The following is a 17,057-nucleotide window of genomic DNA, read 5'->3' as shown; positions in this document are numbered from 1 at the left end:
GGAACTGTGTGATATGTTAAACCTGAGCAACTAATCACCGATTTGGGAATTCCAGTAGTACCACAGGAATGTCCTGTGAGGATTTTTTTTCACAGTGAAAGATCTTTGGAAACTAATCATCTCGCTTTTCCAGTCTCTAGAGAAAGGTGTGACAAAGATGTGTTGTCACACCTTTCTCTACATATAAAAAATTCTCTAAGCAATCCATGAAACAGAAGAAGAATAATAAGAAGGAAAGAGACAATATGACAGTAATACACACAGCCAGCACTAGTGTACAGTACTAAATAAGTTACAAACACTCAGCCATGTAACATGTCCACCTCATACCTTGGTGAGGATAGGGGCAACAAGCCTTATTACAGCAGGTAGCTCAGGATGGTGCGCAGCTATGAAAAACACCAGTGCTTTGTCTGCCTCTCACTGATGCTCTCTCTCTCTCTTCCACTCTCCCTCCCTCTCTTTTCCTCTCTTTCTCTCCTTCTCTCTACCTCTCCCTACGCTCTCCTTCTCTGCCTCTCACTGTCTCCCCCCTCTATCTTTTCTTCTCTCTCTCTCCCTCTCCCTCTCGCCGTCTTCCCTCCATCTGCCTGTCTTAAAGGCCCAGCGGCTTCCTCAGCCTTTTAATGTTCAGCAAATCTGCTGGAAATCCATCCATCATCCGAGCAGGGCACCGAGACACAGCTCCATCACCTCCGCCAGCCACTCTCCATCATATTCTCCATCACACACTCCTCTCCTTCCTCCAAAAAATGGGAGACCCCATGTGTTTGAGAAGAGAGGGAAGACAAAGAGATCAACATGGTACGACAGCACTCTGCCATCCACGAAAGTCTAAAGTCTAAAGTCTAAAGTGAATTCCCCGGCTTTGGGCTACGCTCCAGCGACTTGGTACATTCTGACGTCACATGGAAATACAATTCTCCAAAGCAATCCTGCCTGTTCTGGTTTACTTCTCGCTGCTGCCAGGATGCAATATATCTCTGATGGAATTTTAGCCCACCACCATTTGCATTTCAGCGCGCTGAGTGCATCTGATTTATAGGCGCGGTGAGGTATCAAGGGAAACTCCCCGGGTGGAAACAACAGCACCGATCCCCGCATCTTTCACTTAGTTCAAAGCAACTGTTTCGGCAGCGATACTGCAGAAAGAAATAGTTTCGGCGAGATTGCCCACATGTCCCATGAGAACTGCTCATATTCACCCAGACAGGCAGGCAGCAGAGCTCGGGAGGTCTGCACTTACCCATAGCCTGTTTTAAGATATCTGAGCTGTGTTAAGGAGAGCTGCACTTAATATTTTCTATTATGTATTGCCTTAAACTGGAAAATCATCAATGGAATGTAGGAGCACTCTTTGACACCCATTACTGTAAACGTTATTCCATGCCCAAGCCCACGGTAAATAAGAAAGCGGGACAAATGAGGAAACTCGTCCTTAGTTTTGGGGGGAGACGGGTAGGGGCCGGAGAGCAGGGGGCACGAAGGAGGCAGCTGAGCTGCTCCCATGTGTGTGTGTACGGCGGTGTGTGTCGTGTACAGCCAACGAGCTCTGTAATATCCATCAGCCGCAACGTGTGAATTTTCTTTGCCATGCCAACGTTGATTTATTCGCAGCCTTGCAGGTAATTCGGTGTCTCTCAAGGAACCCCCTGTGCTGGCTATTTTCATACATTATGTTGCTGTTTTATGTCCTCCAATGTTCATATTCTACAACCACTTAAAGTAAGGTATATGTACAGCGCAAAGCCTCCTGAAGGAGCACTGAGGCAATCAAACAAAGCACATTTTCCACTCATTTTGATTCGGCATTCACCATCTATCAGAACTTTAACCTCCGGCATGAGTCGCTTACATCAGTCATGAGGTAATAACTGTGTAACGCCATTCCAGAAACTGACACAAATAAGGAGCGGAACGTGCAGAGTGGAACGTGCAGAGCGGAAGTGGCATGCAGGGCACGGCGAGAAATGCTCGGTGAGAAACGCTCGGCGGTGAGCAGCTGGGAGCGATGAGGCCTCCTTCTGCAGATTTCCAATGCCCATGGGCGCATGCTGCATCCGCGCAGCCTGCGGGCCTGCGCCACCCGCTGCGTGCGCGCCATCACTGCGGCGGCGAACAGCTGGCGTAGAGGGCTGGTTGCGCGCGTGCGCACACGCACGCATGGGGGCAGCCTGCAGCCTGCGAGCTGCTTCTGAAGTCATCCGGACCAGTGCGGCTGTGTCACCAGTCAGCGGCACACTCGACGTGACAACAGCCATCCTGCCCGTGTGCCCGTCCCTGTGCTGCCGAACCGCCACTCCGCCCTTTCCCACGCCGCATGCGCCAGCCATTCTGTCCTGCCGAAGCCACTTGGAACATGGAAACGCTTAACTGTCTTTGAAAATGCATTCCAGTGGCTGTTTACCATGAAACATTTGGTACACCTCTGGGAGGTGTGAGTGTGCTAATGACAAGAAGCTCAGTAAAGTGTGTGGTAGAGAAGCTCTGTCCTACCATGAAAGAGCCATCTTGCAGCAGAGGACTGGATGGGCCGGTTCCTATAGTGCAGAGTTGCTTAATAAAAAAGGCCTGCATCACTGCAGGCTACCTGCAATATGTGTTTTACCCTTCAACCCTCTAAAGGTTTAGTGCACCAGCAATTTATCGGCCGCAAGGCAAAAGGCACTCTGCATTACTCCTCGGTACACACCCCCAAACACACACACGCCCACGCCCCCACACACACACACACACCCACACACACACACGTGCGCGCGTGCACATACGCACGCACGCGCACACGTATATACACACGCCCTCCCCCTAAATGAATGGCACGCAATCCATCGCCTCTGACTCATTCAATTTCAGAGGGTTCTCAAGCGCAAGTCATTTCCTGCACTTAATATCACGAATGAGTGTTTCGGAAGAAAGACAGGGAAAGAGCGAAGAAGAAAATAAAGAAAAAAAAAGACAAGGTGGAATGTTTGGTGAGGCAACATGACAGATTAATCTTTGAACATATCACAGCAAATGTAATTACTCCTCAAACCATACAGAACACCCCTGCTTTGGATTTGATCAGCTGGTGTATTGGTGGGGGGGGGGGGGGGGGGGTTGCGCTATCTCCACACCGGGCTGACTGACCGGCAGAGCCAAGAGCACACAGACAACATCTCCACATGAGAGCAGATTACCTCCACCTGGAAGATTATTAAAAACACACAACCTTTTCCTGGATCACACTTTATCTCATATGCTGCTAAAGCAGAGAGTTGTCATCTTTGGCAAAAGTATATGAAAATGAGGCATGAAACGCGTCAGCTCCATCCTGCTTTCGCGAGCTGTTAGAGACCTAACCCCTGCCCCTAGAGCAGACTTGTTTACTACATTTTACTGTTTTGAGGAGTGAATGCCAAATCATCTGTGCAAAAAAACTCAAATAAGACATTAACAGTGAGGAGACACAGTATACATATGTATGAGTAGCATACAAAGGCTTCTGCTGCCTCCCCAAGTCCCAGATGTAGTTATTTCAATCAAATACTTTACAACACTTGCACAGAATAGACTTTTTGTACTGAATTAATTGGCTAATAAACAGTTTTGTGCACACACAAATGTGCAGAAAATATTCCTCCACTTCCTTGGGGTAGAGTTCTCTTGTAAGCCTCTGTCATGGGGTGAGGACAAGATAGCAGTGAAAAGGTGACTTTAAACGGGGTCTTGTCAGGGCATTAGAATTCTAAGTATTTAAGTAGTGAGTATAAAGGAAGGTCCCACGAGCCTGATCTCTCTAATCTACAAATGGCTTCTTGATATTAAACTGCTAATTCTGGGGATTAAGGGATCCCAGAGAACACAATCCCCTTCCCCACTTTTTGCGAGTTTGCAGAAGGTGTGGGTTTAAATATTAATGAGGAGTGTAAGGCAAGGCTGGAAAATGCAGAAATTAGAGGCGTGGAAATTCACTGGCAAAACACAGAGGCTGGCTACCCTTGCTAAGCCCAGAGAGTGCTGCCGAAACAAGACACACACACACACGCACGCACGCACGCACGCACGCACGCACGCACGCACGCACGCACGCACACACACACACACACACACACACACACACACACACACGCTCCCTCTCTATCTACCACACACGGGCATTCGCACACAATCACACACCATATGCTCACCCCTGCTAAACGCACTTGCACACACAGACAGATATACAGGCTCTTCTAATGGTGCATAGATTTAAAGCAAACCTCATATACTGCACATACTTACCCATATTTTCAACACAAATCACAAACAACCGTGATCAGCACTATCTGACATTGGTTGGCACAGACTGAATGCACATTTATGATTTGCTGTCTCTACTCTCTCTTACAAACAGATGCACACACACACACACACACACACACACACACACACACACACACACACACACACGCACACGCACAAGCATGCACATGCGCACTCACGCAGACACACAAACACACACACACACACACACACAAACTGCGTACACAGCACCATGAGCGAGTGTGCCTCGCTGGCAGCCTGGAGATGCTGCAGCATTAAACTTTAACTAGCTTGAATAACTATGGGCAGATTTCTAACAGTTGTGCTGCACAGCAAATTGATTAACCTACTGCTTCTGTACATTTGTTTTTTGGTCTGCTGTTCTCTCTTGCCCCCCACCCCCCCTTTCTCTACCTCTACCCCTCTCTCTCTCTCTCTCTCTCTTTCCTTCTCTCTCTCTCTCTCTCTCTCTCTCTGTGTGGTGGGGCGGCCGGTTACGGCCTTGGCTGCGGCTCCTACTCACATGGAAAAGGTCAGCCATGTTTCAGACGAGCTCCTTTAACAGGGGAACAAGCTCCCACTGATTTCCTGTCCTCTCCTGGCCGTCTCCGAACCATTACCGCGATCGGAATCGAACAAGCTGTGTATTTGGTGTCAGAAAGCAAACCTCTGCGGAGGACTGATCAGTGCCGGCTTCATTTCACAGCGTGGTGATTTATATGGCTTACACAAACATGGCAGATGGAATAATACTCTTCATGATGAAGACAAGCACACAGAAACAGAAAACACACACCCACTCGCCAGCCACCATGGCTGCTCCCTGACTGTGTCCACCACACGTGAACTACGGGCCTAAACTGGCTTGGCTGCTACTCCTCGCACAATGTGACCGACCACTCAGAGATCCTCTGGTGCTCCTCAATGGGACAGTATTGCACAGGCATCATAGTACTCAGTTGAGAAAGAACATTTCACCCGAGGAGCTAATCTGAAGGGTTAGCCTGCTCAAGGAACTAAAGAGCATGCCTATGAGACAGCCTTAATTTGTAAAACAGAAGAGTAATAATTAAATAAGAACATTTTTTTCTTTTCACCATTCACAGTGTTGTGTGTGTGTCTATCTCCATCAAACAGTAAACATATACTGTAAACTCGACACATGATACTTAATGACCACAGTGACGGGGAGGGTGGATCTTTCCCCTGGAAGCTGCCACACAGTTCTGTTTGGGGTCATGAGGCCTCTGGATCAAAAAGTGGCCCCATGCAGAGACCAGCCTGGTTAATGATCCCTTTACCCAACCTTTTATGCCAACATTGCTTCATGTTCTAATACCAGATTTCTATGCAGGGAGCTTTTTTCTCATTACAAGTGCTATTATGAGAAATCTTTGCTTTGGAATCCAATTACTACATATGACATTAATTCCAGTATAATTACCTGTGGAGTGAAAGCATGGTACACTGAGATGAAGTCAAAGGAATGTGAGTCCAACGCACGTTTCTGCCTAATAGGGCAATCATTTGCACTAAATCCTATTATTGAATTAATGGAAGACACTTGTTTTCAATCAGGCAAAAACAATGGGGAACATGTATTAAATTCAATTAGATGTGCCAATGAAGAATAAAAGGTTTGCGTGTCATTCCTCCTGTGAGGAGGTATCAGCAGAGTCAGCTGTCCGGAACACCTCTAACTATGGAACACCAGACTGGAACATACACCTCCAACTATGGAACACCAGACTGGAACATACACCTCCAACTATGGAACACCAGTCTGGAACATACACCTCCAACTATGGAACACCAGACTGGAACATACACCTCCAACTATGGAACACCAGTCTGGAACAAACACCTCCAACGATGGAACACCAGACTGGAACTTGTTCAAGCCTCATGCAGCCTGAAACACTGCATCATGGGATTCTCCAACTTAAACAAACAAAAAAAGTAGAGGAACTATAAAATTGTTTTTAAAAAATTCAATAAGAAAATAGTTGAACTCACACAATACACACTTAACTATTTCCATAAAACCAGCAAAATAATCAATATTCATGCAACCACAAGAAAACACATCCTCTGATTCAATGAGGGAAGAAAATGTCCTCAAAAGTTTGGACATCGCAATCACATTACATCACATTACACTGCCCTAGTGACAGACAACAAAATTATGGCTCCATCTGTCTTTGTCTTGATGGAAACCTGCGTGCAAAGACAGTGATGTAAAAGTACACCCAGGAAAGAAAAAGAAGCAAAACTGTAAACGTAAATGGAACGTTGGGGTTATCAGGAATGGGCGGCAGAGGCTGGCTCTCTGCACCCGTCCAAGGCAAATATCAGCCATGATATGAAGGCATATTGCTGTCAGCTGTCACTGTCCAGGCTGTTTCACAGAAATCAGACAACACCTACGTTTGGGAGATAAGAAGAGTTTCTTATTACCCTTCCAAACTGGCTGTGCTAAAATACAGCAGTTATTTAACAGCCTTATCACTAATGCATTATAAAAACTGCATTAATATTAAACATAATTAATAAACATATTTCCTTATTATTACTGAAAAATGATCTCAGAGCTTGGCTATCTGTTGGAAAAGTATGATTCACGTAATACACGGTGCAAAAAAAAAAAGGGGAAAAAAAAGCGAGACTCTGACTGTACGGGAGGAAGTGAACCGTGACAATGATTGACGCTACAGTTGTCATGTTATGTGTGTTCCAGGTTAGAGACAGGAAACAAGAGCCAGGCGCCTCCACAACAAGTGTGCAAAAGTGAGAGGGGGCAGTGCATGGGCGGGCCATGCAGGGCCTACAGAATCAAAACAGATGGAAAATATCCTGCTGTGTCTCATTAAAAATACATGTTTTCCCCACTTTTAGAGATTTAGTTTGGAGGCTGAGCGGGTGTAATGTGGAAATTGCATGTGTGTGGAAAACGTCTGGCCAACGAAATAAACAGATGACTCCCGTGAGGGCCCGCTTCAGTGATGCAAGATTGAGCGATATACAAAGGCTGGGTCGTCTAAGAATAACAGTGTTCATACAGCAACACTACTCAACATGGCTTACCTCCCAAATAAATCAACACAAACAAGTAACAACTCACAGGCCTGTCAGTGACCAGTCCCTAGTCTCAGCAACTGTCACAATACTGCTGAGGATTGGAATAAATCAATATACAGACAGAGAGAGAGAGAGAGAGAGAGACTGGCATCATTAGAAATAATGAAGGACAAATATGCGCACAGAATGTGAAAAAGTAAACAAATAGTTAAATAAGCCTTTGTGTGGGACGTCCACCCCCATCCTCTGTTTCTGCTGGACCCACACTGGACCTCCTGCTTTTTGCTCTCATTCTACTTTCCAGAACAAATGGAGGCTTATTAAAAACGCTTTTACACAAAGTAACTTAAATATACAGGTCTGCAGACAGAGCCAGTTAGGCATGCGGAGCGGGCAGGCAAACAAAAACAACGTTGGCCTGGCAGGACCTCGGGGGCAGGCTGGGCTGCCTGGACTCGCAATCCAGCTCTGAAAATGACAGAGCGTGGCCTTTCCATTTGCACTCCGATCGCAGACAGTGCTGGGCATTTCACACACCAGTGCGTCGCTCCGCCCGGCCCTTCTGGGATGCTCCAACCTGGCTTACTCTTGAAGTCTGGCCCTGCATGGAGGCTTCAACCAGCAGCCTGCGGTCAGTCTTCCACCCAGGCTGCCGAGTCCACTGATCTTCTGCATATGCGAGTTTGGCATAATTAAGTGCCAGCAACAGCCACTGTTTTTAAACACTTCATCTGTAAGTGAAATGACTAAATTGGACCAGAATAACTCGGGTTCAGTGAAAGAGTTGGAGCAGACAAACAAAACCTAAGACTGACTGGTGGTAAAAATGGACACATTTCATTACTCTTTCAAATTCACCACCATAAGGATGCATACTTGCAATTGTTTAATATATTCTGTGATGTGTTGATATATTTCTAATGACATGATTAGAAACTCCCCTTGTCTTCACCCTGGTACACCAGAGATTACCATGGAAACGGATCCTTCTATAAAGGACCACTCAAGTGAGGAAGAAGATTCAATCTAGAGGAACCCACTCTGAAAAAACGCAAAGGCGACTAGATTATGATCATTAGAGATAATGAGATATTTCCTGCATGAGGCTACTATATTATAATCATTAGACATAACAGCGATAAGTCAGGAACGTGAGCATGCCCGGTCCAGATGATGGGTGAGCGCACAGCCGTGCCGCGCTCCCCCTCAGCCAGGCTGCGAAGTGAAGGATGTCAAGCTGTGGGAGTCCTGGGAACAAAGGAGCAGCCTAGAAGAGAGGCAGCTCACTTCAAACACCGGATCACTCTCTACCTGACCTGCACCTTCTGCCGGCACCAGAGCGCAGGCTGAAGACAAAGGGGAAGAGGGTGAGAGGGATGAGACGAGAATGTGAATGAGCAAGCGCAGGACGGAACGGGCGACAGAAAAGAGCGCGTGCGGTGGGCGTGTGGGTGCTTGTGGCAGGTAGCGAGTGAGAGAGAAAGGGAGAGCACAGGTGCCTCGGAATTTTACGAGACGACGGATTGGGGAAATTTGGGGTTGTGAGTCGGGCCGGGGTGTGGAATCGCTGTTATTTCTCTCATTCCCTCTGACACTGTCTCTTGATTTGCACCATAAATCCCCTCAGATAGGTCAATAACCTATAATGTTAATGTCAGTGTCCTGCCATTAGTTTTATAGCTTGTGTGTCCCCTCTGTGTCTTAATGACCCGTAACTGGTGGAGCTGCAGATGTCCCCGGCCCCCCAGCTAAAATGCTACGTCCCCCCAGAGTGTCCTCCAAGCCCCCCCCCCCCCGACACACAGGGGCCCTCTCTTCCTTCATTCCACACATTCACCCCTCTTCCTCCGCCCCACCACTGCCCATACAAAAGCCTTTATTCCTCCTGTCACGTCTCCCTGCCTTGCCCTTGTTTTCTCCAGCGTTTAATGAAGGATGCTCCCTTGTAATATGCCGTGGCCAAATTGCTCTAATCAGTTAGCGCGGAGAGTGTGCTGATTCTGGAAATCTTTTGAGTCATTATGCTCGCTGCGTTCTGCCGTCTCGCGGCGCTCATTTCACAGTCGGCCTCTCTGCTCAGCGCTGCGCTCCTGCTCCAGCGAGTGGCTGCACAGGCCCTCTGAGTGACCTTGCTCTTTGTTCATTGGCCTGGCCACAGCACTATTGATCCTCGAGCGACGCTCCCTGGATCCGTCCAGCCTACGACCTGCGCTCGCTGAATCCAGCCTGTGGGGATTAGGGGGAGTCTGGGGGCCTCTCATCTCTCGTCCTGGCCTTTTCCTTTGGGACTCAGTGACACAGCAGATCATTAGAAAGGTAGGAAGGAGATGTTTGGGGGGAGGGGATGGGGTTTGGAGTCACACTATGCCCACAGCGAGAGGGGAAGACATGAGAAGATGCAGAAATCTGTAATGAAGTGTAATGACCTTTTCTTGGGGAACCATGTGTAAACAATGCTAATGATACCAAGGTGAGAAGAAGACACAGCCATAGCTGTATTTAGCTCTCGATCTCTGCCTGTCTCACTTTCTCTTTCTCTCCAGCTGTCTCTCCCACCCCCTCTCTCGCTCTCTCTCTCTCTCACTGTCTGTGGAGTGGTGTGGCTGTCCCTGGTGTGCATACCTCTTTTGTAGCTGGGCGGATAAATCCCTCCCCTGGTTCTCTGTTTAATCGTCTTACCAGTAGCGAGGGGGAGATTAGGCCGTGGCAGGCTTGTAAGAGGCAGTGTGAGGTGGCAGGATTACAAGCCATGCCGCCTGCCCCACGTATGTGAGGAGGCTCAGGCGCTGGCAGCAGTTGCTGGGCGGCAGTGCGTGTGTGCTAGGATTGGCCAATGGGCTCCGAGATTATTCCTGATCCAGCGGCTGACTGGAGGCCCCGAGCCCTGGCTGGAGCACAATAATGCTACAAGTGGCGTACTCTTGGAGCAAGGACACGGAGAGAAAGATGGGATGGAGGACAGGAGAGAGATATAGGGGAAGGAGAACAATACTGTGCTGGAGGGGAATGGGCCAAAAAAACAAACCAACAAACAAAAAAACCTAAAACATCCAAACACAAGAGCAGAGCTAAGTTACTAATGACTTTATTGAACATACTTTTGCTGTGGATGCATTAGTAAATGTCAGAGGCAAAAGTAGCTTGGCGTCTCTGCCAAATGGGGGAAAATAAGGAACAAACAAGGCGACCCAGGTGCTGGGTCCGAGGGCCGTGGAGCTACGATCCAGCTACGTGTCTGAAACAGACCCACGGTCCAATCAGTGTGGGAGACAGACCCACGGTCCAATCAGTGTGGGAGACAGACCCACGGTCCAATCAGTGTGGGAGACAGACCCACGGTCCAATCAGTGTGGGAGACAGACTCACGGTCCAATCAGTGTGGGAGATAGACCCACGGTCCAATCAGTGTGGGAGACAGACCCACGGTCCAATCAGTGTGGGAGACAGACCCACGGTCCAATCAGTGTGGGAGACTGTCCGATCAGTGTATGAGACAGACATGTGGGAGAAGTGGTGTGGGAGAGAGAAACACGGGCTGAGTGACGTGGGAGAGAGACGCAAAGGCCGAACAGCATGGGAGAGAGACACAAAGGCAGAGTGGCGCAGGAGAGAGACACACAGACCGAGTGATATGGGCCCCCACCACATGGGACGGCACAACGCTGATCAATTAATGTGCTGACAAATTAGCACAAGCACTTCATTTAGCAATATGACACCAGTGGCAGGCGCTCTCCGCTCCGAATTACATGGATGATCGGTGCCGCTTCCGAGACACGCCACTGTCGATGAATGCCGAGAGCTGGCGGGGAGCCCACGGTGAGCCCACGGTGAGCACACGCTGAGCCCATGCTGAGCCCGCAGGAGCCTGTGGGGAGCTGGACCTTCCCAGGCTGGGCTACAGAGCTTCACTTCCTCCAAGCTGTGACAACACTGGCATTTACTTCTATCTGTATGAGTGGAACCGGCATGAAAAGTGCACTGTCCAACTCTCCCAGAGCACCCAGACATATTCAGGCAACCTAAAGCATACGGTCAACATAAGCTTTGTTAAACATCACAGTTCTATGTGCTGCGTTTTTTTCTGTCTGTTTCCTTTTTGGGTAACAAATATAGCCTGACATATGTAGGCTAATGTTAAATGCATAACAGCAAGAAGCCCGCTCAGTAAACTCCAACTGTACCCAGGCACAAAGGTTTCACGAGGTTGGACTTCGGGCATGTTTAAAATCAGACCAGCCAGCTGTCTTATACCCTTGAAATAAAGCGAGCGATGTGTTCTCTCAACACCACATGTGCTCACTCAAAAACAAGTCCCCTGCAATGAGCGCTCAATTATTCATCAACATACAGACACCCTCCACATTTCCTTTCCACTGTCTCTCCGTTCCGTTAACGTGTTCTTTTTTCCATCACATGCTCTGCTTTACTCCTCTCTCCATTTTGAAATGGTCCCTGCTGAAATTAAGGGACAAGATGCCCCTCCACCACTCAACCACCCCCTCCACCCATCAACCTTTTGGTTTCTGCAGAGCTACATCAACAGTGGGCCATCTCTACAGAAGAGGCGTCTCTCTGTGCTGATCCCTGTTTCAAACAGAAGGGATCAAAACATTCGTTACATGCCTCAAACACACACACACATGCATGTGCGTGTGCATACACACACACACACACGCACACACACACACACACACACACACACACACACACACACACACACACACACACACACACCCTCTAAGCCCCTCTTCAGGGAGAACTAGAGCTCTGCTTACATTAGCAAAGCAGTTACAGGATGTCTGACAGGGGTGAATTTTATCTATTTTCTTGCACTTCCTGGCGGCCGGCTGAAAGCGATCCCAGATTAGATTAGACGAGTGAGCAGGACACTGGTGGAGCTGGGGCACCGGGCCCGGCGGTGCAGCGGCCCGGGCAGGGCGTTCATGCTGGGCACAAGCATGCATGGGCAAACGGCACCAGCCGCTCCCGCCCGCAGCCGAGCGGAGCGATGAAGGAGAATGATTAATGGCCGGCGCTCGCTATCAAAGCTCCTCGGCGAGCTGGAAGATGAGAGATTACTCTCTGACGATCATTAAATCCTGCTTGCCACATCTGCGAGCGCGCACTTTTCATCTGGCCTCTGACGGGCAGGGCAAAGCCGCACCGCCGGCCCGGGGGAGGTGGGGGCCGGGTGGGGAAGCGGGCGGAGGCCCCCACCACCTCCGCCCGGGGAGATAAGAGTTAAATGCACGCTTCCTGCACAGCAGGTGGCTGTCCAGTGTCATTACTGTGCCCGCACCTCCGTTCTGTCCTTTCATCACTGTGTGAGGGTGAGGCTTCGGCAGGGGACGATGGGGCATGTATGGCATTCCAGTTAGTCAGGAGCACACCTACCCTACAGACTCACTCCCAACCAACGAATAAGCAATAATACAGTTTAAGTTACAGTTTAAGTTCCGAGAAACACGGGTGGTAGAAGAAGACTTTCGCTAACATGCTCCCACACCACTAGCAGCGATCAGTTAAACCAAAGCATAGAATTCTCTATCAGGGAGAGAAGGATGGAGACGTAGGTGAAGGCATATTGGCTTTAAACAAACTTGCACAGGCTGGGCTCTCCATGCACATGGCCTGTTTCGTGTTTGAACATTCTCCTTCAGTGGGCTGAGAAATTGCCAGGTCTCTGCAGAAGCAGGTCATATGATCCTCGTTCTTCATACCGAGCATCAATAAAACATTCTGTACAGATACACCAGGATTCTCATCTCCTTTCAGAGCAGCACTGCGAAACACGGCCCTTCAGAGTGAAGGTATATTAAACACAAACTCAGTACAGGCAGAGAGATGGAGAAAGAGAAAGCGAGACAGAGAGAGAGAGAAACAGACAAAGAGAGAGAGAGAGAGAGAGTGAGAATCTGCGCTTGTGAAAAGTAAAGAGAGAGACAGAGGGAGAAAGAGAAAGAGGAGCCTGAGTGTCGCTCTGTGGTGCACCCGTCTGCTCCACTCCTACTGCGTGACCTCGGCGTGTCCAGCCACGCACCGATGGAGAGGAGGAAGAGGATGAGGAAGAGGATGAGGATGGAGGGACAATGGCTAGCAGGCCACCACGATGGGTGAAGAGACATGCTACTCACCCAAAAGTACATCATCATTTCGGCCAGCGGACAGGTGAGCAAAGAGTCAGGAGAAAGCGGGCGTGCGAGGCGGGCGTGCGAGGCGGATGTGCGAGGCGGGCAGTGGGGCGATCCGCGGGGCAAGCGGCGCAACGCTGGGCAGGCCGACAGTCCCGACGCTGAGCTGTCTGCCTGACTGTTCTTCTTCCTCCTCAGGCCAGAACGGCGTGGATCCACTCAGCAGTGGGCGCCTTGTCTTTGCCTCTTCTTCGAGACTGATGATTGTGGCCGTGGGGGGGGCAGGAGGAGAGAGGGACCGGGAGTGCGGGAGGTTGGACAGGAACCGCCACCTCCTTCTACCTACTCTTACTTTCCACTTTTCACTCGCTCCTCTCTTCTCCACAGTGACCACTCAAGCTTTTCTCCTGCTTGTTTTTTTTCTCCCGCACACTCACTCACTTGAGCTCTCTGCCTCTCTCTCTCTCTCTCTCTCTCTCTCTCTCTCTCTCTCTCTCCGCACACGTGCGTTTGCACTATCCTTCCCTCTGTCTGCTTCTCGCTCTCACTGGTGCTTGGGAGAGCTGTGTGTCTGAGGCACGCGTTCTAGGGGCAGTCCGGCATCAGGCTCCAACATCGCGGCGTGCCTCAGCCAGACGGGAGCTCCACCAAACGCTCCAGCTAGTGGTGGTGCAGCAGCTCCTCATCTGGTGCAGGGCAGGAGAGGAGAAGGGAGACGTGCTCCTGCCCGCCGGCAGCCCTGCTGCTGTTGATGGAGGGGTGGAGGGAGAGGAGGAGGAGGAGGAGGAGGTGAGCAGCTGCGGGAGAGTTCTCCCCTCACACGCTTGCGGCTCAGCTGACGGACGGAAAAAGTCGTCCGGCGTGACAGTGAGGAAACAAGCAGTCCACAAACAGGAGAGGAGGAGTAAAACTGTAAGTGCACATTAAAGGAGCAGCTCTCTTCTTGTACCACCTTTTATTTATATTTATTTTTTATTTTTTTAAATTGTTGTTGTTGTTGTTCCTTGCTTTGGCGGTGCTTCTTGTCCCTGGTGCAGTGTTAGTGAGGGAGAGGTGTCTGGGCTTCAGTGAAAGAGGACTCGTTGGATTCCATTGCTCCACACCTCAGCCAATCAGGAGTCAGCGAGTACAGCCGGATGGCTGAGGGAATTGCCTGACACGTTCCATGCAGTGAATAGCACTGCTCTGTAGGCTGGCAGAGAGCATTTGGCGGGGAGAGGGAAAGTCCTGTGTGTGTGGGGGTGAGTGATTGTGTGTGCGTGGGTGAGTGATTGTGTGTGCGTGTTTGTGCGTGTGTGTGTGCACGCGCTTGCACTCACGAGGTGGATGCTTGCGACGACTTTGTGAGTGGTTGCATTCGTGTACTGTGAAGGAGGGGATGCGGGTGTGTGTGTGTGTGTGTGTGTGTTGGGGGGTAAGTGGACAGGCTTGTAAGCCTGCCTCAGCAAATTTAAACCCATGCAGTCAATACGCAGCTGAAGCACTCCTAAATGTTAGCCTCCCCAATGCCATCCATCCATCTGTGGATTTTAGAGTGCGCTCATCTCACCGGCGGCTTCTGGTGATTGAAAGAATACACCAGAATTATGAAACACCTTATTGGGTTTAATATTTAATCAGAACCTTTAATCAATACAAATACTAAATCTGATTTGAGTCCACCATTATCACAGTGTTACATCTTTATGAATATATTATATAGCAATTGAAGCAATATAGATGTGCATACATTTTTTAATGGATTTCTTTGGAATTCCTACAGCCTCTGATAGGCTCTTCTTTCCATCAGTTCCCGCAGGGAGACCAAAACGAGACGCTACCTCGGCAAGCTGAACTGAAGAAACAATTTTTATCAAATGCTCTAGTCTATCTCAAGTCTTCTCCTAAATAAGTTACGAGACACGTGTAGCATGTTTAAAGCCACGCCGATCTGGTTTTCAGGAACATGGAGGGAAAAAGAAGTGATGGGGGAACAGAAGTGAGAAAAATGTGAAATAGAGGCATTTTCAACATCACACTGACCAGTCTGATCACGCACTGACCAGTCTGATCACGCACTGACCAGCCTGATCACACACTGACCAGTCTGATCACGCACTGACCAGTCTGATCACGCACTGACCAGCCTGATCACGCACTGACCAGTCTGATCACGCATTGACCAGTCTGATCACACACTGACCAGTCTGATCACGCACTGACCAGTCTGATCACACACTGACCAGTCTGATCACGCACTGACCAGTCTGATCACACACTGACCAGTCTGATCACGCACTGACCAGTCTGATCACGCACTGAAGCAGATCACCAGGAAGTGAGTGGAAGCATATTCACTCTCACAGGCACACGCCACTGTGTTGCTTCTGGATGTGGGTCTTCTGTAATGCCATTTCCTGTCTCAACCTTCTTACCTCTCCAGTGTTGGATCCTGCTATTTTCTTAAGTAATAGTTTTCATTTTTTTTTTCTGTTCCCCTCGCTCTTTTTCTCGCTGTCCCTCTCTCACCAACTCTCTCATTTTCTCTTTTTATCTCTCGCTCCCTCTCTTTCCATCTATTCTCCTGCAATATCTGAACATTACCCAGCATGCTCAGGGTGCTGCTTGTTCAGGTTAAGTACTAAGCGGACGAATGGCCCTTGGGACGTCATTTTCCATTACAGAGACAAGAAACCCTTTCTTTCAGAGCAAGGAGTGAAAAATAGTCAGAGACCTGAATTGGTTATGCTTCTTGTCGTGTTCCCTTTCTCACTGACTTGCAACGCGTTTATTCAATATTTAATGCCAGCGTCGTTCAGTCCAGGGGCTTGATCTCTGTGTCTCGCCTGATCTTCCCATCTACTCCCAGGCTGCAACAACCCTGTGGCTACGTTCCTATGACTCATCACGCACAGCTGGATAATGGTCCTGAAGCCTACAATACTTTGAACCTCTCCTTCAATGCAATCCCAAAACCAGTCTGATTCCAATACCAGTCCTTTTAAAAACCAGTCCAGTCTGATGCATCCAGGGCTGTCTCCTAGAAATTCTGGCTCCCAGAAAGTGTCTTAGTCTCTCCTCCACTGGCCTAGTCTTACCTTTACATATGGCTGTAGTTACAGCCATGCCTCTATGCATGGCTACAGTTAAACCTTTACATATGGCAGTCATACATCAGCATTTGGCTACAGTTAAACCTCTGCACATAGCTACAGTCATACCTCTGCAGGCATACATGTATGGCTACAGTTACAATCATATGTCTACATATGGCTCAAGCCATACCTCCACATATATGGCTACAGTCATACTTTCACATATATGGCTACAGCCATAGCTCTACATATGGCTACAGTCATACCTCCACATATATGAGTACATACATCCTTCCACATATGGCTACAAATAAGCCTCTTCATATGGCTACAGTCAGACCTCTGCATATGATCCATGACCCTCATATGAAGCCTGCAGTAACCCAGTCTAAACAGACACAAACCGGGGGTAAGGGTCAGCGAAAGCCAAACCCCGAGCCTCGCCGGGCCATCACTGTCCCGGGCGTCCCCCCTCACCCGAGTCCTG

The 17,057-nt window shown here is 49.0% G+C and overlaps 1 protein-coding gene across 12 annotated transcripts in view; it reads right to left on the bottom strand.

The window, feature by feature from the left end:
* rbfox3a (RNA binding fox-1 homolog 3a) overlaps positions 1 to 17,057 on the bottom strand; it is a 296,448-nt gene that overhangs the window by 98,085 nt on the left and 181,306 nt on the right. The window contains exon 1 of one of the 12 annotated variants that reach the window (XM_035533353.2): positions 13,500 to 14,889. The exons of the other annotated variants lie outside the window; for them this stretch is intronic. Within the exon in view, the coding sequence (XP_035389246.1) occupies positions 13,500 to 13,517 (18 nt within the window). The 5' untranslated portion in view covers positions 13,518 to 14,889. Of the gene's footprint in view, positions 1 to 13,499; positions 14,890 to 17,057 lie in introns of those variants that run through there. 12 annotated transcript variants of the gene reach the window in all.

Source organism: Electrophorus electricus, chromosome 15 (assembly GCF_041902795.1).
Source record: "Electrophorus electricus isolate QZ-2024a chromosome 15, ASM4190279v1, whole genome shotgun sequence".
NCBI lineage: Eukaryota > Metazoa > Chordata > Actinopteri > Gymnotiformes > Gymnotidae > Electrophorus > Electrophorus electricus.
Note: the sequence above shows the minus strand (reverse complement) of the source record. Positions and strands in the feature narration are given on the sequence as shown.